This window comes from Sesamum indicum, linkage group LG13, assembly GCF_026168435.1.
Source record: "Sesamum indicum cultivar Baizhima isolate 11 linkage group LG13, ASM2616843v1, whole genome shotgun sequence".
In the NCBI taxonomy this organism is placed as follows: Eukaryota; Viridiplantae; Streptophyta; class Magnoliopsida; order Lamiales; family Pedaliaceae; genus Sesamum; species Sesamum indicum.
In genome coordinates this window covers 13,705,823-13,732,836 of record NC_142669.1, presented here as the reverse complement: position 1 = coordinate 13,732,836, position 27,014 = coordinate 13,705,823, and the positions used below count along the sequence as shown (strand labels likewise).

Below are 27,014 nucleotides of genomic sequence, written 5' to 3'. Positions count from 1 at the left end.
TTGTATGGTTCCTGTTCTGTCTTATATATTTTATTTTATATAATATAGAGAAAGTAATGTGTTGAAAGATTATGTTATTTATTTTATTTAAAAAAGATTTTATACATAGAATGGAAGATACAATAGATTTTGGAATAGAAATTCAATCAAGTACTTGGTATACATCATGAGTGTTTGAAACAATTTAAGAGAAGTAATTATCAACTTATGATTTTAAAATGATAATTACACGGTCCATCTCTGAGGTTAAGGTGTAATTATATGTAAGTTTTCTATAATTTAGAAAATTACATTTAGTAACATTGATATAGATCCATCTATTAGTTAAAACTAACTGAATTTCTTGATATCATAAAAAAAAATGAACGAAAATTTAAATTTACCCTCAATTGACTTATTACTGACTTGTTGTAGATCGTATAAATATTTTTTGACCAAACTACTCTTATATATCTGCATATGCTAATGCATGTGAAAATGTGCATATTCACCCTTATAAGGATAGTTTAATTTGAAAAATATTTATTTGACTTACAATAAGTAAGTAATGAGCCAATTGGGGGTATGTAAATATGAATTTTATTGTTTTGCTGATGTCAACAAATTTCATAAATGTTACTGATAAATGTATCTATTTATTGGATAAAAACAAACTCAGGGGTATACTAATGTAATTTCTCAAACCACGAGAGGTTTACATATAATTACACTAAATTTCAAGGGAGGATACTCCTCTGCTTTTGAAACAATAAAAAGCAGAAGGGGAAAAAACCTACTTTTGGGTTGAAAGTAAAAGCACTTTGAAAGGTGCTTCTACCTGTACTGATGTTCTTGTAAATAACTTAAACTTTATTTTGAACAACTTGACCCTTATTATATATTTCTACTTTTTGTATTTTGTTAATTTAAATTTTTAAATTTGCACATTTTTAAGTTGGCATTGTACTTTTCAAATAATTCAAGTTTTAACACTATTAAAATGTATAGTTTTCATACTATTTGGTACCCTTAAAATCCAAAGGCCCTCTGAGGGGCCTGCCCAAAGCAAGGAACGGGAAGGCCTAGGCCTAGGTGCTAGCAGTAATAGGGGATCCCAGTGACCTAATGCAAAGGCCTACGCCACGAGCAGGCCTGAGTTAGCAGAATTCTAACAAGTCCCCTCGCTAACGATCATGGGGGCTCATGTTGGGGGAACAACCATGTGGCAAGGACGATGTGCAGCCACCTCCACCCAACATCACTAGCTAGGCCACCTCAGGGTCTAGGAAGATTTGGTTGAATGAATCTGCTCAACAACCTAGAAAGCAATGAGATGTCCCGATTCATAGAAAAAACGCCTGACTATAATCTTATCCATTTGGAGGAACATCTCTTCATAAAGAGACCTTTTCCCCCTGGAGGGAGGGGGAGTCTAGCAAAGAGGGATAACTCATCCCCCAAGTCTAATGAGAGTTGGGCTCCTCCTAACATCGACTTGGGCGTTAGAATGCTAATGTATATTTTCGAGATCCTTGTTCTAGAGCTTGCAAAACTGTTGAGATATATATTTGAGGAAGGTTTTGGACTATCTCGAAATTGATTTTCATATTTGAAAGAAAGTTTCAATTCTCCCATCTCTCTGTTGAGATAATGACTCATCTTGTGATGAGCAGTGAAGTACATTTATAAATATTACGTCTTTTAAATAAATCGAAATTGATTATCACTTACAAATCTCCACAAAATATACTCTCTCTAAAACAAATCAATGTTTACATACTTTCATCATAATTGATTTAAAAAATAGGAAAATATATGTTTGTAAATTGATCTAAATAAAAGCTTATAAATAAGTTAGATTCGAATACGTGGATAATTTGATTAACACAATTCACTTTACCTCTCTCAAAGGATGTGAATGTTTTGATTATCAGTAAACTTCAATTAAAATAGTAGAGAAAGTATACATATCGATGATCAAAACATAGGTGAAAAGCCAATTTACTTCCTCAAGTAAATATAAGAACCAAGACAAGAAAGGATGCACCCAGAACTTGTGAGCTTGATGGACACGCATCAGTAAAAAGATGGCCCCACCAATTTCCTGGCACCGCGTCGCCATGTTCGATTTCCTTCTCCCAATCCAACACCCCCCCTTTTCTTCTCCACCCTATTCTACTATGCTGTGAATCTGCGAAGCAAAGAAACCTGCGAGGAGTTGGCAATTTCTACTTTCTTTCCCCGTGACAATCGCCTCGTTTCAGCAGCTAAACTTGAGCTTCTGTAAATGGGATTCTGAACTACGGTTGAGGAATCCAGTGTAGTGAATTCATGAACAGTTGACCTATCTGGAAGTTACTTCTCGTTGTTTTACCAGGTAAGCTACTCTGCCCCACTTTTGCACTCGTATGTTTTTAGACGGGCTTTTCCTGGTTATTTCTGAACCACTGGCATCACTGTACTGCATCGTTACAAATATAACGAAGTTAATGGCAGTATATAGCTACGAGAAGTTCTTACTTCGGTATCTAAATTGCTATTGATTTTTGATTAGGCTAATTGGCAGTCATCTGAAAGCGGTGGGAGGTGCCAATGGCTATGGTCAGCAGAACCCGAGATATGTTGGAGGGTTTGGTGAAGGATGGGTCATTCAAGTGGTTGAGTAAAAGACGGAGCGCATTCGAGGAAGAGATTGAGGAAATGGCAAGGTCTCCATCTGCTGGGAAGAACTGGTTGCCTGAGCTCTCTCCTCCAGCAAATGTTGTGGTCTATAGATGCTCAAAGTTAGTTTCTTCTCTACTTCTGCTATCAATTTTTATTCCATCTCCATCATTCTTTCTTTTTTTCTTTTTTAGTTTCAGATAATGAGAATGGTTATATTAGTCTCTGGTCAATGAAGGAGACTGTGATTACTTCTTAGTTTTGATGCCAAGCTATATGCAGAAAATCTTCTAATGAAACTTTTGGAGTTGCTTTAATTGACTTCCTTGAGTCTTGACCTGGGACAGGAATTAGGTTGGTGAGGTTCAATTTGTGCAAGGTAAAGGTCATTGTGTCAACACTGGGTTGAACTGATGCTAGGTTCCTTGCAGGAGATGAGAGTTGGACTTGATTGGAATAAACGAGGATATATATAACTCATTATTCAAAAACAAAAGACTAATACAGCATTATGAAGGAACTAAAGGTAAGACAAGTATTGAAATCAATGCAGCATATTCCCAATCGCTGCATAGTACCTCATGAATACGTGAATATGAAAGTTTGCTGTAGCCCTTCTAGTCAACCAAAAAAATATACCGTTGACTTAAGTCAACGGAATAGTTCTAGTGAATCAAGAGAAATTATTCGCTTGATGCACACCTGACATGATGACCCAAAACCATGCCGCAATATGTTCTCCAGCCTGAATAAAAGATTTTGATTGAATTGAATAAACACCACAAACAAATGGAAGATATGCTTATCTGCTTACAATAGATATCTGCATACCAATTACTGAAATATAGCATTTTTGCACATAGAAAATCTAATTGAGTAAACAGCACAGTGATATTGCCAGATGAAAAAAAACATTCATTATCATAGACGAGAAATAGGAAAAGAGAGTGAGACTGCAGAAAAGGCGATATCACTGTGTCGCCGAGTGTGCACATTTAAAGATGGACTGTTTGGAAACCACCGTGTAGCAAAGATAACCCAGCGTGGTAATAGGCTTCTCAAAGTTTCTCTTTCCCTTTTCTTGCTTAAACGAACTCTTTTTGGTGCTCCCTTGAAGAAAATGCTTGTTTATCTGGCCATTGTATTTCGTATTTTCAAAAATTTGAACAAGTAATGAATCCTGGTGGTTAGTGCCTTCTTTTCGCCCGCTTTTGCAAATGGGATTTTAGTGATACATCCAAATGTTGGCCATAGGACAATTGAAGGTGATGTTTCGTTTTCCAGTTGTCTTAAATTGTATAGTTCCTAAATTGAAGATACCATAATATCAAAAACACCTTGAGCTTTTCTGTATGTTTGGGTGAAAATTTAGCTTGAATGTCCAAATATATGGTGGAATCATGTTTATTCTTTGTTATTTCAAGTTTCAAACCCTCATCATCCATCATCAGCTCCACATCTAACATAATCAGCATATTTTCGAAATTCTCTAGTATTACCTGTGTCTTGCGCCCTTGCCACTTCCGACATTATCTTTACCATAATTGTCTTTTCTACTGACTGCTTGTAGTCGAACTTCTGTGCCTTCCACTTATGTTAATGTCTCACCAGTTTCCAACAGCTACAGCAGGTTCTAGCTTCTAATTTCTCCCTTGTCTTTTATCATTTTCTCCTTCCCTCTACTGTATTCACCCTTCTACTTTTAGCAGATACTGTACTACTTGGACCAATATCAATTGAGTTTCCCCAAAGTTTTGTCTCATGCATGCTGTTCATCCTATTCTACGCATTGAATGTAAATCTATTCCAATTTCACAACTCAACCTCTACTTTCACTGATCTATATGGAGTCATTATATTCAATGACACCAAACTAGCTCCACTGTTAGTGTTTTCTGCTCTACCATGCAACAAACTGAGTCATCATTTCTTTTCTTATCTTAAACCACTATATAATTGGCCCAAATAGAACATTGCCTCAAAGATTTACAGAGGAAATGATGGCCTAGGTAAATGGAGGAAGTCAAAGGGAGTTTGATTGGGGATATTTGAAAATCATGGCTATGAGTTTCAAAGGAGGGTGGTGCCAGTCAGAACAACTAGGTGGATTCTGATGCTGAACACGTGTGATAGTGGTTAGGAAACAACCATGACAAGTGGTCCGAGTTTTAGAGGCCAACTAGAGAGGGGGCTGAGATTTGGGTAGGTGTGAGTACAGAGACACAGATGAGAAGATCTAATTTTACACAAGAAAGGTGATAATCAGATTGTTATTGTCTTGTAATGGGTATAATATAGATAAATCAGCATCATAAGTGTTCGCCGTTGTATTTAAAATTGAGTAAGAATTTAAACTAGTTATTGCATTTAGATGCACGTAACAATTCTGAAGCCTTCTAATGCAGTATCTCAAGTAACTTCTATTTAATGCTCTGGGTTGCATTCTTATTAGTTCTCCTTTTTTTTTTCCTGCAAGTATTTTGTAACTATTGTTGGTTATCCACTGTTTCTAATTCGCAAAATTAACTATTCTTTTTTAGGTGTTAATGGACATAGGGATTAAAGGTAGGTGGTGAGGCAAGTTAATCGTTTGTAGGCTCCGGGTCTACAAATTGAAATAATTATTGAACAAAAATTGCAGAAGTTGGCCATGCAAAGGGCAATTCGATTTGTAAGAGGAGTTTCACATCAGGAGCACGCCAATTCTTGTGACCATATCAACTACCATAGACCTGTGATACATCACAAAAGCATATTGACTTATGAATCTTAATAATAAATCTTAGCAACTTAATACTAACTTTAGTAGAGGGCTTATGTATGCTAAATATCATATATATCATAAAACAAATGTATTAACAAAGATCTTGTCTAGAGGAAAACGGAATTATTAATCGATCCACAAATGATAATAACGACAGTGTCTCAACAATTAAAAATTCTCCCGGATTAAAACAATACTCATGCCTCCTTTTAACCTTCTTGGTTAGAATGAGAAGAAGTGCAAATCACGCATACTCGAATCAAATGATCCATGATTCCAATTAAAATTTATTAAGTACTAGAGCCGATAATGATATTTCAGATGAACCTCATGACTACAGCTGCTGAATCCTTGGTATCTGAAAAAATGAGGAAAAAGAAGAGCTTTTTACCCTAGTAAGAACAGCCATATATCTTAAGCAAGAGAAAATAACTATAATTAACAAGATCACTTGTAACGTGTACAGGAATTTTTTGCGATAGATCTGAATGTAAAATTATGTATTGAAAGTAGCATATGCAACCACAATTTAATGTAGAAGTGCGAAAAATGTATGCCAAACAACTTATAAAATTGACATATGTTAACCATTTGTGCTCAGATAAGATCAGAAATTAGAAAAGCATAAAACAAAAAGGCATCTATGATTACATTAGGCTTTACATGGGTCATATACTGATAAGCATAAGTCCTGTTGTGGTCCACACATCAAAACTTAATGTCGTCAGTTTTGCAATTTACCTACTCCAGAATGGTCAGTAGTGTATTGATACCTTATGAAATGAGAGTTACTTTTATTTAAACCTCATACATCACCATGTATTTGGACTTCTACTGCATGCAATAGAATTGCTTGCCTAACCAGGTTATTAATATCCTAGTTACCAACAAACTCAAAAAGTTTAGAACTCCAGACTAAGAAAAGAATTAGAACACCAAGGAGCTATGCCATCATCTAAACTTTTTCAATGTTATAATTTATACATTGCCTAAAAACGGTGAGGATGGAGAAACTTAATGTGCCATATTAGGTGTGCGAGAAATCTTGGACATGCTTGTATGTCAGTTGAAATAACCTTGTCTAGCAACTTATGCTGACCTTTTTGTCCAACCTGGTGATAGAATATGATGTACCTCTACTAACATCCATGAAGTTGCTCACTTGCAGGTCATGTTCTTGGTTGCTTAGGGCTTGATTTAGTGGCTTTAGTTTGACCCTATGGTCTATCGTTGTGGGAAGCCTGATTGTATATGTGCTAGTGGCAACAAAGGAGTTGGGCGAATAAGTCGTGTGTCTAATCTCTTATGTGAGTCGGTGATTTCCCACATGATTATAGAAGTTTGGTGCTGGTTGTAACTGGACTCTATGAGCTTCTTTCAATATTTGGATTAAGTACTGCAGCGGAGCAATGATTGACAAGCTTATTGAACTAAAGTATGGCCTGGGGCTCCACTCTCATGTCCCCAGGTGTGAAAATCTATCTAAGGTGCTATTGATGTGCACTTGGTGTAATAGCACATGGTTAAATCAATGCAATGAGGACATCGCATTTTCAATGGGTGGTTAAAAAATGTCCCATCTTTTGAAAAGATTGTTCAATATGTGGGTGCAGTTGAGCTTCTTCATGTTAACCATTCTCGCTAGATGAGGACAAAAGCAAAGTAGTTACAAGCAAAGTTTACTGAACTTTGGTCTCAATTGTATGTTCCTTCCGTGGTCATGCGTTATATGATTGAGAGGGAAAGCGAGGGGAAAAGAGAACAAATGGGGAGAGCACAGATGGGGGAGCATATATTTGTGCTTATGCATTCTTGACCATAATGGGCATATTTGATCATGTTTAAATTTAGTCCATGATTAGGATGCCTAGCTAAGGCACTCCACAGTTCAAGGTGCGAGATACCCATTGTTTTTTATTTGAATCAAACAAACTTTTGGTTTCTGAACCTATTTGTTAGTGAACCTGATGAGGTTTGATTTTGAGGTTTACTGTAATGGAGTCCTCTTCATGATTTTCTTCTGCACCTTTTTAATATTCAAATTACAAGAATGGAAATTTGTCAGTGTGCATGAACTATATTATACTTGTTCTAATTTTTTGTTTGCTGATAAAATCAAGCAGAATCCTTGGACTCTCTATGTGCCAACTTCGAGAGAACTTTGATGCAGAGGCTTCTGATCTTTTAAAGTATAAATCAAACTTTGCACGAAACTTGTTGGAATACTGTTGCTTCATGGCTCTTGCACAGTCAATACAAGTAACTGGTTATCTGGATGACAACAAATTTCGACGCCTTACATTCGACATGATGGTTGCTTGGGAGTTTCCTGAGGCTGCTGGCGAATCATTTCCCCATGTATGCTTTCATTGTTCAAAGTAGCAGAACTGCATATCTGTATATATTTGATTACCATCAGATTAAGTTGAGTTTTATATAACTCATTATTTTCAAGTTTTAGGGAAAAAAGAACTTTCGGATCATAATGGAATTTCGCTATACATCTGCAAATTTCCGATGAAACTGGTAATTTCTATCATTACTCATGTTTATAGCAGATGGATGATGATGCTACAGTTGGAGTTGAGGCGTTTTCTCGGATTGCTCCAGCAGTACCTGTTATTGCAAATGTGGTTGTCAGTGATAAAATATTTGAGGTGCTTGCAGCTTCAACCGATAATCGCCTTCATTTCTCTGCCTATGATAAGTTCCTTGTTCGATTGGAAAGGTACTAACTGGTATATTTATTCTTGTTAAATGGTTATATTCAGATTTTACATCTTCAGTTTGATTATAGCTTTTGCAAATTTAAATTTTTTTGGACCATATGGCTTCAATATTAATATCAACAATGTTCATTCATGCTTGAAGGTTCAAATAACAAGAAATTATTGTGATGTTGGTCAAGATTTGAAATAGTTTTGTTATTACTATGTTTTTTTTCTGTTGCATTACCAGTCAATAGGACTTTTGATGCCTTGTCTCGTGTCCTCGACTTTTCAGACCAACCCTCATAAGTTGTTTTCGTAGCTGCAATCTAATGTGCAACCCAACTACATAGGTTATCCAATGGGCTGTGGGGATTTGTTGTGACGTTAAAGCAATTCAACGTATTCGGTAACCACAACAAACAGATGGTGCCAAAGATGAACACTTACTATATTCATCATGTTAATATTACACTACTAAAGATTGCTAAATAGCTCCCAAAACCGCTAATCCAATTGGTTTATTAGTCACCTAACACCATAAGCTGAAGGACCTTGTAAGTGGAACTATATGCTAGAAATACAGGATAGTGTGTTCAACTGATGACCACTCCGAAATTTATCCTTGCAATTAATCGAAATGGTTCCTTTAGTTCCTAATCTTCACCTAAGTTTTTCTTTTTATGCTTTTCAGGGCAATAAGAAAGTTGCAGTCTCAATCAGAATCCTCTCTCCTGTTTTCCCTACGATCTGAAAGAAGGGAGAAGATCCTGGAAGTAGATGGAACAGTTACAACTCAGCCTGTTCTTGAACATGTGGGTATTTCGACATGGCCTGGTAAGTCTTGATGGCCTGGTAAGTCTTTTAACTAAGGTAGAAAATAATTTACTTCTTGAAAATGGGAAATGGGAAATCACTCGGCAGCATTCCTTTCTCTTGAAAAAGGTGATACATGTTTTATGTTGCAGGACGGTTAACTTTGACTGACCACGCCCTATACTTTGAAGCTCATAGAGTTGTCTCTTATGATAAAGCAAAGATATATGACCTTGCTGCTGACTTACAACAAGTTGTTAGACCTGAGCTGACAGGGCCCTGGGGAACCAGACTTTTTGACAAGGCGGTCTTCTATAAATCAGTTTCTTTGTAAGGCAATGGTACATGTGTACCATCTTTTATATAATACTAAGTAGGAACTAGATGTTCATACTTTCTACCTGCTTTTCATATCTTGGAAAGCTCATGAATTCTTTGGGACTTCTAATGTAGATCTGAACCTGTTGTCATGGAGTTCCCAGAGCTTAAAGGTCATACACGTCGTGACTATTGGTTAGCTATTATTCGTGAAATTCTATATGCCCATAGATTTATATCTAAGTTCAGACTCAGTGGTCATGAGCGTGATGAAGTGCTCCTGAAAGCTATATTTGGAATTCTGCGATTGCAAGCCATTAAAGAAATAAGTTCTGCAGTCCCTCTCTGCTGTGAGGCTCTTCTTATGTTCAATGTTTGTGACGAGCTTCCAGGAGGGGACCTAATTCTTGAAAAACTTGCAAACATATTAACCATGAGAGATGTAGATCGGAGAAATGCAGGAAAATCTCGAAATGGAATGTATTCAATCTCTGCTTTGGCACTTGCTTCTAGTTTGGGGTTTGTTTTTGGGACAAGTTCTGGCGTGACTAGCGACACTGGGCTGATAGTTGGTGAAATTGCTGTTGGTGAGATGACAGTTTTGGAGAAAGCTGTGAGAGATGCTAGAAGCAGCTACGAAAATGTAGTGCTTGCACAAGCTACAGTTGACGGAGTTAAAGTCGATGGCATTGACACCAACTTGGCAGTGATGAAGGTATGCCCAACATTTCTCATAATACTTTGCTCTTATACTTAAATTCCAACATGGGATTTTGAAGATTGAGACCATTGGCAAGTTCTTTGCTGCCAACAGTTTCTGGTATGACGCCCTAAAAATTATATCAATTTCCCTTCTGCTAAAATTTTCATAAATGGGCTTTGGCTCATAATCCCTTTTTAGCAACAATATATTTGAAACTGAATAAAGAATTTTAACAATAAGTTGTTTGTTTGTTTCTCCCATTTAATTGGCTTTCTAGTTTCTCAAAAATTGACTAGCTTTTAAGTGTGGTAGTTCTTAGCTAGAATGTGCATGATATTGCAGGAATTACTTTCTCCGATGACACAATTTTGGAATTGGCTTCTTTTTCTTCTCTACTGGGAAGAGCCTTTGAAATCCCTGGCATTCTGTTTGGTCTGCACGTATATTATCTGCAAGTAAGTATCATGATGAAAGAAAAATCAATTTGCAGGTCTGAACTTTTCTTAAAAGTTGGTTATCTAAATTAGATGCTGACTAGTGAGTGGAACAGGCTAGTTATATTCTTTTACTGAACTTTTTCCTCAGCCTAAGTCCTTTTCTTGCAGGCCCAAACTTCAGTTCAAACCATGTCCAATAGTGTAGTGACAGTTTCAAGTCCTAACTTTTGATGGGCTGGGTTGAGCAGACTAGAGACGAATCCCTAAGTCCTTCAATATCTTAGTTTCTATTCGCGCATACCATTGAAAGTGTAATCTAGAAGTTTAAAGTAAATAAAAAATTTATGTTGATATAACGAAAAGAAAAAACTTATCCTAATATAAAAAATAAATTTCAATGATTGACCACAATCAGTCAAATAGTTTGGGTCAAATTACTATCTGAGAACTGCTCTTCATTTATTAATTCATGTGATAACTAATCAAACTTCTCTGAGGTTAGTGTTTAATAAGCATAATGTTGATCGTGTTAGTATCATCTGGTAGTCAACTGCTGTGAAAAACTTGAATTTCGTTTGTAAAAGTTATACTTTAGATCAAAAATTACAATTACCTCCATTGAGATTTGCAGAATAACTCAAATAGAAAAGAATAAAGTACTTAAATACCATCGTTCTTTTGCAACTGAAAGAAAAAAAGAAAACAATTAAATAAAATTTGATAAAATGGCCGAGAAGGCCAAACTGGATGATAACATTTGACATTCATTTTGTTTCTTTTCTCCTTCTCTATGCATGTCTCTCTAATGTTGCCATATTTGGCCGTATTTTGGCCCCCTTGTCACCAATAATCTATACTTTAAAGTAGTGCAATCGAAATATCCAGGGATGCCTTACCTAGAGTTTGGTCCAAATGGCATTTTAGCCAACCCCCCACCTCCTCCCCCCCCCCCCAGAAAAAAAAAAAAAGAAAGAAAGAAAAAAAAATGGTCAAATTACAGTTAGAATTTCCTAGGTTACTTTTGATATATCATATATGAAATTTATTGGAACCCTACCAAACTGATTTATATGTAGGAGGAACAAACTTTTAGTGGGGTCAATGTAATTTTCAATTTAATTGGTATGCATTTGTAATTAGGTCAAACCTTGGGCAATGCGGATTTACCCTTTGTGTAATGACTTCTTCTCCATCAGGTGTTTTCACCATTAGAATCCGCAATGATCTAAGATACCCTATGTTACAATTGAGAATGATGTAACTATAACTCAGACAAGATGCGGTTCAGAAACGGCACTATGATGTAAAAGTTATCTCTAGTTCCCTGATGGTACATTTGCTTGAGGACATTATGCAAGTGAATGCATTTCTTAAAGAATTGTCTATTTAAGTGACTGACTAATATTTCTCTAGCAGAGGATGGATGGGCTATGCATTTGCAGCATCGCTTATATTTTTCGCACTCTTCATGTTGCTTACCCGTTTTGTTGGTCAAGGCAGCCCCATTGATGAATTGAAAGTAACAGCACCACCTGCAATGAACACAATGGAGCAGCTTTTGGCTGTTCAAAATGCAATTTCTCAAGCTGAAGAGCTAATACAGGATGGAAACATTGTTCTGCTCAAGTTTCGTGCCTTACTACTCTCCATTTTCCCTCAGGTACTTTATGGTGTTTTTTCTCGCAAATCCTTTTGTCTACGAAGACTGAAAGAAACGGATATCAACAAAGAGGGTTTAACTGTTTGTTACTTGAAATCAGATTGACATAGTTAATCACAGGCCAACATGCTGCTAATTTGTTCAAATACTTTAGCTAAGGGGCTGAGACTTTTAGCCTAAACAGCGCAACTGTAGGCAAAGGAAACTTCCTAAATATATTAACAAATAAAATATATGAATAAAGAATTGGTTAGTAGCTTAGTGAGAGACTGCAGCTTATGCATCATACGTGGTGCTTGAGTTGGCATGTTTCTTGTGTGATATGAATTAATGTCCCCATCTAACACCAAACATCTATGTAGACTTAGAAATCCTTCTTAATGTAGAATTAAAGAGAGAGAATAGAAATCACAACTCAGACTTCATATAATTCTATGACCTGAGTTAACGAATTTTAGCTAAATACAAGTTTGTTGTTAATGGAATAGCTTGTTGCATTTATGAACTTTGACTGAACTACTATATATTTTCTAGAAATGGAAGATGCACAGCTGTACGTCTTAGTAGTCAATAATAGACAAGCATTGATAAGTTGAGGCAAAACTTATTTCTGCATCAACTATTTGGATACTTCCATTTCTACATGTTCATGATTATCAATATTCTTTGTTTTTCTTGTTCCCAGACTCGAGCTCTTTTCAGGGGGATGGGGGTGTTCGTGTAGGATTTGTTTGGTAACAGGAAGGCTGGGGGGAGGGAACGGATACCTCCCTCCTGTTTGATATTGTGGAAGAGAAGGAAAGGAAAGACAATCCCTTATGTTTCATTTCCTATTAGGAGGGCTCCCACATCCTCATTCTTTCTAAATTTCAGTCTTGCAAATGCTCTGAATTAGGACTTAAAACTAGTACAGGAGGAGTGCCCAGCCATCCTCGTTTCCTTTCCTCTATCCTGCCTTACTACTAAAGGAAAAGAGGCATGTCATTGAATTCACTCCATCAAGCCTTCCAACTCCTCCTCCTAAAGATACCTGTTACAAAAGAAAATTTTCTTGTTTCTCACATATTCTGGAAGTAGGAGTGGATAATATAGATATGAAAGTCTAGGTTCAATTTTAATCCTTAGATCAAGATTAAGTCCCTAGAATCAAACTAGTAGATGTAAACTTCTGATTGTGTTATCTAAAGAATTACCCTTATAATTTGCATACCACATTACAACCACACCCTTAGAGGTTGTTTGGGTGACTTTTAAGCTCTTCGAAACATCTCATAAAAACATCTTATAAGATGGTTGAATAATTTATAAGAAGTTAAAATTGTTTGGTAAAATTTTTAGTGGATGATTTTAAGATCTAAATATAAGATGTTAGGAATTTATAATCTCCTTTGAGGAAAAACAAGTTTTTAAATTATAACAGATTCCTTGGATTTTGATCATATTGATCACAAAGTCGTTATTACTAACATCTCACTTATTTTATGTGAAACACTTTAAGAGCTTAATTTTCAAATAAGATCAAACATGTTATAAGATACTTTGTACGAGCTTATAAGATGTTTTATGTAAGTTTAGCTAAATACCTCCATGGTCTCAGATCTCACGTCTTGTGTGACATAGGTTTTCTGAAATTCATTATATCCATCCATTAACCTCTACATATTTAACTTTCAGGCTACTGAGAGATTTGCAGTTGCACTTTTGGCTCTGGCTTTGCTTCTGGCTTTTGTACCACTTAGATATATTGTTCTACTGGCTTTCTTGGAAATATTTACTAGATATTCACCACTTAGAAGAGCCAACACTGAGAGATGGATGAGAAGATTAAGAGATTGGTGGTTCAGCATACCTGCAGCTCCTGTCATTCTTGAAAGAGTCAATGAAGAAAAAAAGAAAAGGTAGTGCAAATATGAAGTGTAATGATGTTTTGATCTTTGATCATTGTCTTTTACTGTAAAAATGTAGAATTGTGGATATTGGAAAAACAGCAATACTTTCTGAGTCGTCCAAAACAATGTAGCTTGTTGAAATATATCGAAAAGTATTACAATATAAGTTACTTATTAATATTTACTAGTAAAATTTTATATTTTTATCCTAAAAGCTTTTTAATTGTTTACTAAAGTATGTCAAAAGTAGGTCAGAATTACATTCTAGATAAAGAAATATTTTGCTTCCATTTTTTACATGCTCATAAAGAAATTCAAGCGAAATATTTTTTTAGTGTGTGTTATATTTAACATAGGCATGGATCTTTTGGATTCAGAGAGTATTTATTTAGTCTACATATTGTGATTTTAACTTACCTACTTTATCTTCCATTTTCTCTCTACTTTTGCAGAAGAACACAAATCAGAACAAAATAAATAAAGTAAAATGGATGCAAACATAGCAGTGGTTTGTTGAATGCTTCATTTTTCTTAAAATTTCATTGTTCTGTTATTACAGTCAATGCATCATTTTTTTTTTAATGTTTCATTTTAATTGTATTATTAGGTTAGAAAAGAACAAGTTGGTGATGTAGATACTGCCAATGCTTATATTTTACGAATGAAGTAAAAAGTGGTTCAATTCACATTTGAAAATATTATCTTTTGGCAAATCAGAAGCGCAAAAAGATCGTACATCTTGAGAGCTTTTTTGTATGTTTTACTTCAGAATATCATGTTTTGATTCTATTTAATATCATGTCATATTTTATGCAAGTTTAATTATAGAGTATCATATTATTTTGTTTCCCGATATTAATTCAAGTCTGAAAAAGAAATTCAATAAAAATATTGAACCAGAATTCGGGAATGTAAATTTTGATATTTTGGCGGCATTGTTTTTTACTCGTTTTCCTTAAAAATATACTAATTGTGACTTTTTCTTTATTTGTTTTCTTATTATTCATTTTTCTTTAATCACAGTTATTTTTTATTGCATTTTAATTTTTTTATCTATTATATTTATATTATTTATAATTGTTTTGGTAGATATATGTTCAATATAAGATAATATATTTATACACTTTTCACCCGTCCCACCCTTGTGATAAAAGTTAAATGTTTGAAAGATTCCCCTTCCTGTATTTTTCAAAATTATACAAAAACACCTTTCATGCATCTTCTTTATTTGTTTATTTTTTGTAATTTAAAATGATATTTATATTTATTTAAAAATTATTTGATCTATTTGAATGGGAGACCGTAAAGTCAACAGTGAAAGGATACGACAACACTCGGAACTCTAAAATGCAGTAAAAGCACGTAAATTTAAAATTAATATATAGAAGTAAAAAGGGAATGGAATCCCGTGTCTTTGGGTTTGTGCACTTAAAGGAGAATGCAGGGCCTATGGATATTAAGGAAAATTCTAATTTGAAACTTGAACTGATCATATAGTAAATACAATACACTTACCGTGTGATTAATGTACAATTTAAAGAAAGTGATCAATCACATAGCAAGTATGATATACTTGCTTTACGATTGATTTGGTTCGATCAAATATGATTCGAACAAGCATTTCTCTTGATATTTATTACAATTGACATGTACTATTGATTCATGTATCGCGTTGTTGATGTTCTCGTCCAGTGCACGTCCAGGCTAGAAGTGCCGTTCGTTCCATGTTTGCAGTCGCCTCTTGATTTTCCACGAATGACCTTTGTTTTGTCCACACAAAATCAAAATTATGTGTTTTCTAACGTCTCCACACCATACTAATGAATCCTTCTTTGAGTTTGCTAGAACTTTAGATGTAGGAAAAGTTAGAACAATAACATGGAGGAAGAGAGAGTTATAGGATTTCTCAAGAGGGTTTGAACACGTTGAACATGAGAGAAAGAGAGGCGAGAGTTTAAGGGAGAGTTGGCCTAAAATTTTCGGCCATTACTCTCTTAATTAATTAATTTCAAGTCCAATGTTTAACCAATTTAAATATGGGTCGAATTAATTAATTGAGTAAAATTTAAAATTAATTAATTAACATCTTGAGTTTCCAATCGAATAGACCCTCAATTAAATAATTTAATTAATTAAATTTGATAATTGAATCTTCTTTAAATCAATCTTTCTTGCTGAAATTAAGTCACCAATTAATTCTCCAATCAACTAGTAAATTGTATGTGACCTTTAGATTCACCTTCAACTTGACTTGGGTTAGTATTCAATATACTATTTAATTGCAACCCACTTGCTTATATTAATTAATTATATTTAATTAATTACTCCTCATTAACTTTAGTCACCGTAGGTGGCTATGTAGCAATGATCCATGCCACTAGAAAATAGGTGGAATTGATGTAAACTTGTTAGTTGCACCTACTATACATATACGACCCTTCCATCAAGCTATCTCTCAATTAAAGTTTAAGCATGAAATTCCCAATCTAATGCCAGCCTGGACTTCAATATCTATTTATCTTCGCGTGCGCACTAATTATAAAAGTTTTATAATTTTGTGGTGTTTGATATATATATATATATATATATATATATATATTCTCTTGGAAAAGAGAAGTCAATTGTGCTTGTGGTGATGATGAGGTTACGCATGTATAATGAGTAGGGACGGTAATATGTGCATATATATATATATATATATATATATAAATAAACAGGATTTACTTTAAAAATCATATTTAGGGGAGATACAACCGTAGTTAGGGGTGGGCATCCGGGTCAAGTTAATCGAGTCTCGACTTGACCCGATCAGGTACGAAAAGACGAGTCAGGTTGATTGGGTTTTTATGGTAGGTTCGGGTAACCCGCAACCCGTCTATTTTTTATCAGATCGGGTACTCGATCAGACAAAGGCAAATTCAGAGTTCTTAATCTACTGCCTCTGTTACCGACGCTTACCAATTATGTTAAACGTTGCTTAAATGTCACAACAGATGCCCACAGACCATTTGAATAACTCATGTAGTTGGGTTGCGCATTAGATGGAGGCTATGAAATCGAGGGTTGGTCTGAAAGGTTCCAATTCGAGGACCTCGCGACTGGGCATCGAGAGTCATATTGAGACTTGCACTGAGTATTGCATTCATTAGATAAGTGTTGTGTTTCATCGGCAATAGACATTGGACGTCTATGCAATTTTAGTGGGTTAGTTGACGAAGTGATCAACTGACTAAACTGACTCGTATGGATCGTCTTGTGGAAACTTAGGAGGCTTGATCAATATGACTTGAGTCCCCGACTCCGATAGTACCGGGTAGTCCTCAAACTTGATGAACCATAGTAGTTACGTGCACACAATGGCTGTATCTTGGATTTATGCGAGAGGCGATTGTGTAACAGACATGATCATTATGAACTTTGTCCAGTGCAGTCGAAATATGTAGCGAGGATGGTGGGTTCCAAGAAGAGGATACGTCCCCTGTCAATATGTGACATCGATATCTCTTATGCAGTTAAAGACGCGTTTACGCCTCACAAGATATGTAGCTACATTAGTTTATTGAATAGAAAATGGTTTTCTATGTCTAGAAATTAAAGGAAATGCAGTTCAAGTATTAAAGTATGGTTTCCTAGTCGAGGATGGGAATCAATACCAAATTGCATGCTCTAGACTAAGGCCAAGAGATGGTAGACGGAAGGACCGTACCCGTATGAAATCACGAGCCTAAATGTTCTCACGGATATTCACCTAGTTTTTGTAGTGCCATAGACCGTTGCTAGACAGCCACCCATGGTAGTCGACTTTCTTGATCAATGGTTCATCAAGAACGATTTATTAAATTGGTTTCAATTAATTGGTATGTTGGACACTAGCCCAAGTCTAGCTGAAATATGAACCTAAAGAGTCAGAAACAAATCACTGTGGAAGGTCTAGAAAGTAATTTAGAATTAATTCTAAAAAACTTAATAACTGGATTATTTACATGTGGGATGATCCATTGTATGGATAGCCAAAAATTAAATTAATTGAATTAATTTAATTGGGTTTGATTTAATTAATAATTTAAATTTATTAATTAGAGAGAATTGGGCTTATGTCTTTAATTTGATTAAATGACATTGGACTTAATTTAGTTTGGATTTATTAAATTAGATTTAATTAAATTTATTTTGCTTGAATTTAGTTCAATTTGATTAAAATGAAATCCGGTGTACTAAATTAAGGGTCACTAGCAGTAGAGTTAACTTCTATTATAGAAGGAGGGTTGGTCAAAATTGCACTTTTGGAAAGTATTTTTTAGGAAAAGAATACACTAATTAATAGTGTAGTTCTCTTTTGACATCTTCCAACCGTCTTTCATTTCTTCTAGCAAAGAGATCAAAACCCTCTTGTCGTGGTGTGGTGTGGATCATATCTAGAGGGTTCCTATGTTGGATCCTAAAGTAAACAAAGGAACGAATGCACAATTATCGATTGAAACATAAACGAGGTAAAATTTCTTATAAATACCGCATGTCTTTAGTTAGATTTATCGATACCCTTTATATATTTGGATTTTGTTTTGTTTTACTTCTAAATTGACATACTACATCGAATTTCTGGCAAAACCAAGGGTACACCCCTTGAATAGTCGTAGAATAATTACAATTATACGTATATGTTACCATTCTTTTAATTCTCTTGCACTTCCGCTCGCACTTTCCGGGGCCGATCCGCTTGTTCTTGCCTTCAGTTTGATATTGATCTTGCATGGAGACAATGAGCTTAGTGAACGTAAGGCCCTTTGGAGTACTGTGCTGCAGCTAATTGAGGGTATAGGGGACAAGTTGTGGTTAGTTTTTGATGCCTTTAATATGGTATGGAATATGAGTGAAATTTGCGGACTTGCTACCGAGAAGTTTCAGATACTTATTTTGTAGTGTGGGCTCTTTCACTTTCCTATGCGAAGAATGGCACTTACATGGCACAACAGAAGCGAGGGGTCCGCAGTTTATGGAAATATTTGGATAAAGTATTGTTCAATGGGACTTGGTTGGCAAGGTGGCCTTCCAGTTCATATCTCAGCAGCACGCCATGTAACTTTGATCACTCACCGCTGGTTTTACAAGTGAAGGGTAGGGCAGGAGTCGGGATGTTTAAATTTGATAATTATCAAGCTAAGTCTTCAGGGTTTCTTTTGTAGTGTCAGGGGTCCGGTGGCACCATATCCATGGCACATCTATGTATTCAGTTACTAGGAAACTGAACTTATTGAAACCAACATTCTGAGAGCAACACTGATAGAAAAGGCACCTCACTACTAATATCCACTTGGTGAGTGAGTTCCTTAAGCTGGCGTAGGAGCTGTTACATCCTTCTATTACAGTTGGAACATTGTTGTAGGGTGATTCAAACCAAGGCAGTTAAGCTGGAACATGCAATGTTACAACAATAGGCCAAGATGCAATGACTCAAAACACCAGCCAATGTACTAAAATCTTCTTTGGGAAGGTGGCAGTTAAAAGTGCAGTGTTGAAGGTGTTTCAAATCTATAATGGCCAAGGAGTTATGCTTACTGAGCAAGAGCAAGTCCATGTGGGCAAAGGAGGGCACCATCAAGTAATTTGCATCATTTTACGTGTTTGACTATGTATACTCAATCAGAGGAGGAGAAACAGAGGCTGATTATACCACTGAGGAAAGAGAAAGTCAAAGAGGTTGATTATGTCAAGGTGCTAGGGAATTGATGCAGTGCGATCCGCTACCCCCTTACCTCTTTGTCCTTATTAGGGACCCCCCACTGTTCCATGACCCATATGCATCCAATTTAGATATATTTTGAGTCTCTTAAATAAATAGTGGGATAAGGACTCCTCTCAAATACACCCTATCTAAGATTTACCCTATTTGAGATAGAATTTGTAGTCTTTCAAATATTTATTGGGATATGGACTCCTTTCTAGGATAGGATTGCGTGCATCTATGAAGAGGGACCTAGTTGTGATCAAAGATATACAGAAACACAAATGTGATACAAATGAGTTGATCACAATACTCTCTCCAAATACTCTCTCTATATTTCTCTCTATGTTCTTTCTTGGAAAATCACCATGGATCCCTGGATTTGAAGTGTGTAAATGAGTAGGTTACTCTGGTAGTAATCTACCGTAGTGAGCAAAGGATGTTCATGGTTTCCAAATCAAGGCATCGGCTTCTAAACTAGCTAAATTTGGATACATAAATCGACATACTTCCTCTACTAAAGGCTTCTATGGCAAATCTGACGAAGCAAGAGGGATCCATTTGGGTAAATTAGATCCTCCACTATAGAATAAGGACTCAACAAGATGCTTATTTATTTTCTTAGTGTCCGTTTTCTACATGATATGTTGCACTTCTCAAAAGGAAGGTGAGATTATGCTAGCCACATAGGGACAAGCAACAGGAAATACAATGGGCCGCGAGCAGTAACGTCATGATTGCTACTGGTATTAAGTTGACATGTTAATAGTTGAAATTACAAAATGAGTATTCTGAAAAACTTAGACTATGTTTGGATTAATATTTTGGATGTTTTTGTTTTGGTGTTTTGGAGATAGAGAGAGAAAAATAGAGATAAGTAAGTATGTGTTTTGAGATAGATGGTATGTTTGGATTTGTGTTTTGATATGATATAAAATAATGTAAAATAAGTGGTGTAAGTTTGATGTTGGGATTTGGGAGACATGAGTTACTGTTCATTGTCAAATCATGTATTTTAATATATATATTTAGTAATATATATGTGTATGTATATATAGTATTTTGTTTGTTAGTAAAATATAATATATATATTTATGATAAGAGAAGAATAAAAAATAATAAAAGAAAATAATAAAAAAAAGTTAAATTACAATTGCACACCTAGTGAAGGTGTGCAAAACATAAAAAAAAAAAAAAACAAGATTTTGTGTTTTGGGCTCGTCTCTAAAATGGGCCAAATCACAAAACCAAACATTGTGTTAGTGGATACATTAACATAATTTCTTAACTAAAAATTATGGATCGTTGCTTTAATAATTAGAGACACAATGTTAATAAAATATTTTACTATCACAATTTGATCATGATGATTATACATTATAAGAAAGTGCTTAATAATATACTGATCCATCAACTTGGAAATTTGCATAGTTGATAAATAATTGTAAATCTGATTTACAATTACTCACACGAATATTTAACGAACCTCAATAATTTACTTTATAGAAAAGTTGGCATCTAAAGGGCCTCACAGGCTTAGGAATTGCTCCAGTTTTATTTTACACTATTCATCAAGTTAGGGGGAAAAAATAGGGTCACACCTCCTAGGACCTAAAGCCCCAACAAAATTGTAGTTAGTCTTTAAGAGGCTAATTAAAACAAAAAATTTATTCTCAATTGCTGCGAATACAATGGCTGCGAGCAGTAATGTCATGATTACAACTGATATTTAACTTGACAAGTTACTAGTGGAAGTTACTAAACCAGTATTGTGAAAATTTTAGTGGCTACATACTTTCTTAATTATAAATTATGGATTACTGCTTTATTGATATTGTAATTAGAGACACAATATTAATGAATTGTTTCACTAACTATCACAATTTGATGACGATAATTATACGTTTTAAGCAGGTGCCTAATAATATACTGATCCATCCACTTGAAAATTTAGATAGTTGAAAAATTTTAAATATGATTTACAATTAGTCACACGAATACTTAACGTACATCAATAATTTACTTAATAGCAAAGTTGTCATCTAAAAGAACTCACAGGTTTAGGAAGTGCTCCAATTTTATTTTTACATTGTTCATCATGTCAGGGGAAAATAAAAGTGGGTCACTTCTCTTATGGGCTAAACTCCCAATAAATTGTAGTTAGTCTTCAAGAGGCTAATTGAAACAAAAATTTTATTCTCAACTAAAAAGTATATGAAATTGATGTGAAAGAAACTGATTAAGCAGACTGGGCAGTAGTGGCACACACTGGTGGATTCTGCTTGCCGACAAATTTGGGTTTGACATTGGCACATTTGGTGGTGATAGGACCTTGATTTCCATTATATGTAAGATCAATGTCACCCACCTCTACATTCTCGCATGGCTTAAGACCACTGCAAATAAACGTCACCGCCTCTGCAGTATTTGTCGTGCCCCGTACGTTCTTAATGCTGACGTTAGTGATCTTGATAGATGATGGTCTCTGTAAAATAATCAACAAATAAAATATAATCAGTATACTAAGAGTCTAAATTATTTTAAAATGAAGGGTTAGAAAATTTGGATCACAAATTGAGAAACTTACATCTTTTTTGCAAAGATTGTGTGGACAATATTCTTGATCAATGATAATGGGACTGCTAACATTATCCATGATTAAATCTTCAAAATGCAAATCACTGACAGTCAACGTTGCTGGGGCAGAGGGCCATGTCTTCACCCTGACGCCATTTGTTGTGCCAATAAAGGTGCAATTTGTCACATATATCCCTTGCACATCCTTTTCTTCTGCATACCCACCAAGGCTTCCAACGCTAATACCGTGTCCTGGACCACAAGTTACATTCTGGATGTGAATTTCTTTGCTCTCGTCTCCAATTGAGACACAATCATCTCCTGTTTTTATGATGGAATCTTTGATATTGATCATCGTGTCACGACCCAGATGGATACCATCAGTGTTTGGGCTATCTCCAGGGGCTGAAACTGTGAATCGGAGGAACGTGACATTATGGCTCGATATACAATTCACGTGGAAATTCTTGCTATCTTTCGTGGTCACATCACGAATTATGGAGTTGTTCACGAAATTGAAGCTAAGATTCTGCACAAATGCATGTGATTATGGGTTGTTAATTTGTATACCTATTCTACTTGAAATAATTGAGGATATATAAGGAGGTAGGTCTTACCATAGGAAGCTTGGCGCAATTTTTATTTTTGTGGCAATCGTTTTGCTTCCAGGCTTCCTGTCCTCGACCATCAAAAACTCCACCACCAGAAAGGGTGAAATAATTGACATAATTGATAGTAATCCATTCCCCTTCTTTATTAGGCAATTGACCTGGATTGGCTTGCAAGGTTCCTTGGACTTGAAGCTCGATAGGGGCCTTATTGGGGCCTAATAATTTTACCTGACTAAGTGACCAAGTTCCTCCTGGTATCACTATGGTACTTGGGGAAGTTGAATTGCATGCCTCCTTCCAAGCATCCATTAGAGCCTAACATGCAAATGCGTGTTATTTTTCAAGAATTATATTTTTGTATGAAGAAAAAATTAACTGTTGAACATAAATACGGTAGTTAATACGGATTAAACCTGACTGATATCTCCACCAGATTTCGCACCATACTTTGTGATATCATATGTCACGGGGCCCTGGGCATTAACATTGATTGCCAACAAAGGCAAAAAGAACATAATTGTAATGAAGTTTATTGCCATTGCCTTCTTAATATTTTATTGATGTTGATGTACTTAATAATGTAAGTTCTTCGCATACATTAACTATGAATTTATAGTAATAGTACACTATTGAGTGCCAATCATTAACCGATCTCATTAGTTTCAGTGACAGAGATTACTCAATTTTGTGGTTGAACAAGTTTGTCGCACCAAAAAGCACCATCCTTGAATACATATAACTAAAAATCTATGAATAGAAAACAAATATGTTTTACAATATCATTTTACTTAGTACATAGCTTTTGTTGATGTTACTGCATCATATATTTTAAAAATATGAATAATTTAAATGTTTTTATGTTGCATAACTACAGATACATATATAACTATAATAATCCTATAATAAAACACAAATCATATAATTGCTTATACCAAAGTAACTATAAGGCTAGCGTTCGATAAATGTTAATCATGAAAAGATTTGGACGATTATAGAAATTTAATAAAAATTAATACCGATTAATCTATATATTTCTATATTATATTATTTTATGTTATAAAAAATTATTATTAATAATAATAATTAGTATTATGTTTTTTTTATTTGTTATAGAAGTTTGAGTAACGTCAAATGTATTAGGTTGTCTTAAGTTTTTTCTAGTGACCAAATTAGAGCTAATAAAAAAACACAATGTATTTAATACTTTATGTCTAATTTATTATATAAGATCATTAATTAAATTCTCATTGTAAGATCATTAACTAAATTTTTATAATGCTTAATGTATTGAATTACTTGACCTACTAGAGTTGTCGTATTATTGTAAGATAAATGATTAGCAAATGAAATTTCTCATTCTTTGTTCTCTTTTATTCCCCCACCTTAGTAGTACTCAATTTATTTATTTTTTATAGAAGCAAAAATTATATAATTTATATCAACATTGTAAGAAATTAAGCAATACAACGTTCCGATCAATACATAAATATAATTAAAAACAAAGTGAATTACAACAAACTCACCTAAAGTGTGATAAATACCACAAATCCAGTAGGACACACACACGCTGGTAGTCCCAAGTAGTAATATGGCTGTTGAGGACTCTAATCTCGCGACAGAGGAGGCGGGTACTGACGGCGATAGAGTAATGGGTGATGCAATTAAAAAAATATTTGACTTCTCTTAGTTCCTAAAGTTGGCGGAGCAGGTTATTGATCGAGGAGATTTTGACTCCTTCGCAATTTTTTAGAGCCTTCAATCAAAGTGGGTGGATAGGTTTTGGGGGCAGGGGATCCATCTTCTGGTTCACGCAGCAATGCACAACGCTGCCCCAGTCCTGACCCACGTGTTGTTAACCAAGAAGTGGACCATGCGTTTAGTGAAGACAATATACAGACTGGGGTTGATGTAAACCACAAACCAGGCCCTACAGATCCACCTGCTTTGGAATTAGAAGATGCACAGGATGACTCAATGCCATAAAATTCTAATGTCAACCGGGGAGGGGGGGGGGTTTTACTCTCCCTATAGCTGGGGAATGTAGTAAAGAGAAGGAGATTGTTGTATACAATATTTTGAACTCCTTGATGTAGTAAAGGATGAGGACGTCGGTTCGACCTAAGACCCTAAAAGACGCAGTGCCTCTTATGGTGTATCATGATCCTAGCAACTTGTTAGAATGTTAGAGGTCTCAGCCATCGAGACCATCAGCTAGTGGTGAAGGAATTAGTATGTGGATTTCGTTTAGAGTTCTATAGGTTGCTCGAAACTAGGGTTACACAATGTAGTGTCAACGGGGTGCAGGGTGGCATATTTTACAATGGGTCTTCGTTTGCTAGTTAGTCAGACCCCGGTAATCATATATGGCTTACCTGGGATGCCTCGAAGCTGAATGTTGATATTTTGCTACTCATAGCAACTCATTCGTTGTAGGGAGTTCACTTACAGATTGCACGACACATGTTTGATATTGGTCTTGTATAGAAACAATGAGCATAGTGAATGAATGACCTTTGGATTACTGTGTTGCAGCTAACTGAGGGAATAGATGCCAAGCTGTGGTTAGTTTTTAGTGACTTTAATATGGTATGAGATATGAGTGAAACTTATGGAGTTGCTGCCAAGAAGTTCCAGACATGTATTTTGCACTATGGATTTGTTTACTTGCCTATGCGAGGAATCGCATTTACATGGCACAACATAAGCAAGGGATCCGTAGTTTATGGAAATGTTTGATAAAGTATTATTCAATGAGACCTGGTTAGCAAGGTGGCCTTCCAGTTCATATCTCAGCAGCACCCCACGTACCTATTATCACTTACCATTGGTTTTACAAGTGGAGGGTAGGGCAGGAGCCGTGATTGTTAAATTTGATATTTATCTAGATAATTTTCCAGGGTTCCTTTCTTCAGTGTCAGGGGTCCGGAGGCACCACATTCATGGCACATCTATGTACTCGTTTACTAGAAAAACTGAAGTTATTGAAAGCAATATTCCCAAAGCAACACCAACAGAAGAGGGACCTCAATACTAATGTTCACTTGGTTAGTGAGTTCCTTACTTAGGTGCAGGAGCTGCTACATCCAATTATATCAGAGCTGGAACGTTATTGTAGGATGATTCACACCTAGGTCGTTAAGCTAGAGCATGCGATGTTACAACAACAGGCCAAGATGCAATGACTCAAAGGGGGTAGCTAGTTGGGGAAGCATGGCCTAGCGTTTGCAGCTCTGACTCAACATATCCGATCAGTGACTAACTTCATCAGTGTGTACTGGGAGAGTGCGCTTTTTTTTTTTTTCGCACGGATTAATCAGGGCTGTGGAAAGAAAGCTTTGAAATTATTATTGCAAAGAAGCCGTGACACGGGTTATGCTAAGGTGGCAAAACACCAGGGGGGCTCACCCAAAGATGAGGGATGGATGGGTATTAGCAACATTCCTCACATGAATATGGTTTTGATGATCAATCATCTATGGCAAATGGTGACGAATCAAGAGGGATTCATTCGGGGTAACTTGGATCCTCCACTATAGAATGAGGAGTCAGTCCATCTGGACTGTTAATAGCAGCACTGGATCATGGTGTTGGAAGAAGCTGCTCAAGTTTAGAACATATCTAGTAAGGGGGATGCCATACAAAATTGCTGATGTGAATGTCTTTGCAGTTGATATCTGCTGGAGTTCGCCTCGACGAATACCCTGCAGTTGTTTCAACCAACAAGACCGTGGGTAAATTGGTTACATTTAAGGAGCGGTCCCTTTAAGTTTCCCAAGAATTTATTCACCCTTTAGTTGGTTATATTAGAGAGCCTATCCCATTGATAGACCATGGTGGCAAAAAGGTAATAGAGCTTCTATCCTTCAGGATCTCGATGAGCAAGAATGCCATGGTCATTTATTTTTTCTGTGTCCATTTTTGAACGATGTGTTCACTTCTCAAGAGGAAGGTGCGATTCTGCTGGCCACATACGGACTATCAACAACGAATACAATGGCTGCGAGGAGTAATGTCATGATTACAACAGGTATTTAACTTGACAAGTTACTAGTGGAAGTTACTATACCAGTATTGTGAAAAATTTAGTGGCTACATACTTTCTTAACTATAAATTATGGATTACTGCTTTATTGATATTGTAATTAGAGACACAATGTTAATGAATTGTT

The 27,014-nt window shown here is 35.6% G+C and overlaps 2 protein-coding genes across 9 annotated transcripts; one reads left to right on the top strand and one right to left on the bottom strand.

Moving 5' to 3' along the window:
- The first annotated feature begins 1,988 nt into the window (after positions 1-1,988).
- LOC105176076 (uncharacterized) lies at positions 1,989-14,113 on the top strand. Of its 8 annotated transcripts, XM_088877107.1 has the most exons (11): positions 2,623-2,762; positions 5,181-5,205; positions 6,573-6,872; positions 7,528-7,762; positions 7,960-8,132; positions 8,807-8,949; positions 9,081-9,258; positions 9,382-9,961; positions 10,292-10,404; positions 11,800-12,046; positions 13,721-14,113. In XM_088877107.1, the coding sequence occupies exons 3-11, from the start codon at positions 6,814-6,816 to the stop codon at positions 13,946-13,948; spliced, it is 1,956 nt and encodes a 651-aa protein (XP_088733233.1). In that variant the 5' UTR covers positions 2,623-2,762; positions 5,181-5,205; positions 6,573-6,813; the 3' UTR covers positions 13,949-14,113. The 8 variants fall into 8 exon arrangements, with proteins under 8 accessions (XP_011097074.1, XP_020554230.1, XP_020554231.1 ...); XM_011098772.3 differs by lacking the exons at positions 5,181-5,205; positions 6,573-6,872 and adding an exon at positions 1,989-2,356 and having other exon boundaries at positions 2,534-2,762; positions 11,887-12,046; XM_020698571.2 differs by lacking the exons at positions 5,181-5,205; positions 6,573-6,872 and adding an exon at positions 1,989-2,356 and having other exon boundaries at positions 2,534-2,762.
- Positions 14,114-21,896: 7,783 nt separating this feature from the next.
- Positions 21,897-23,384, bottom strand: LOC105176083 (polygalacturonase-like). The gene is made up of 4 exons (XM_088876879.1): positions 23,259-23,384; positions 22,852-23,160; positions 22,245-22,778; positions 21,897-22,142 (listed from the first exon to the last, which is right to left on the bottom strand). The coding sequence occupies exons 1-4, from the start codon at positions 23,382-23,384 to the stop codon at positions 21,897-21,899; spliced, it is 1,215 nt and encodes a 404-aa protein (XP_088733005.1).
- Positions 23,385-27,014: the final 3,630 nt, after the last annotated feature.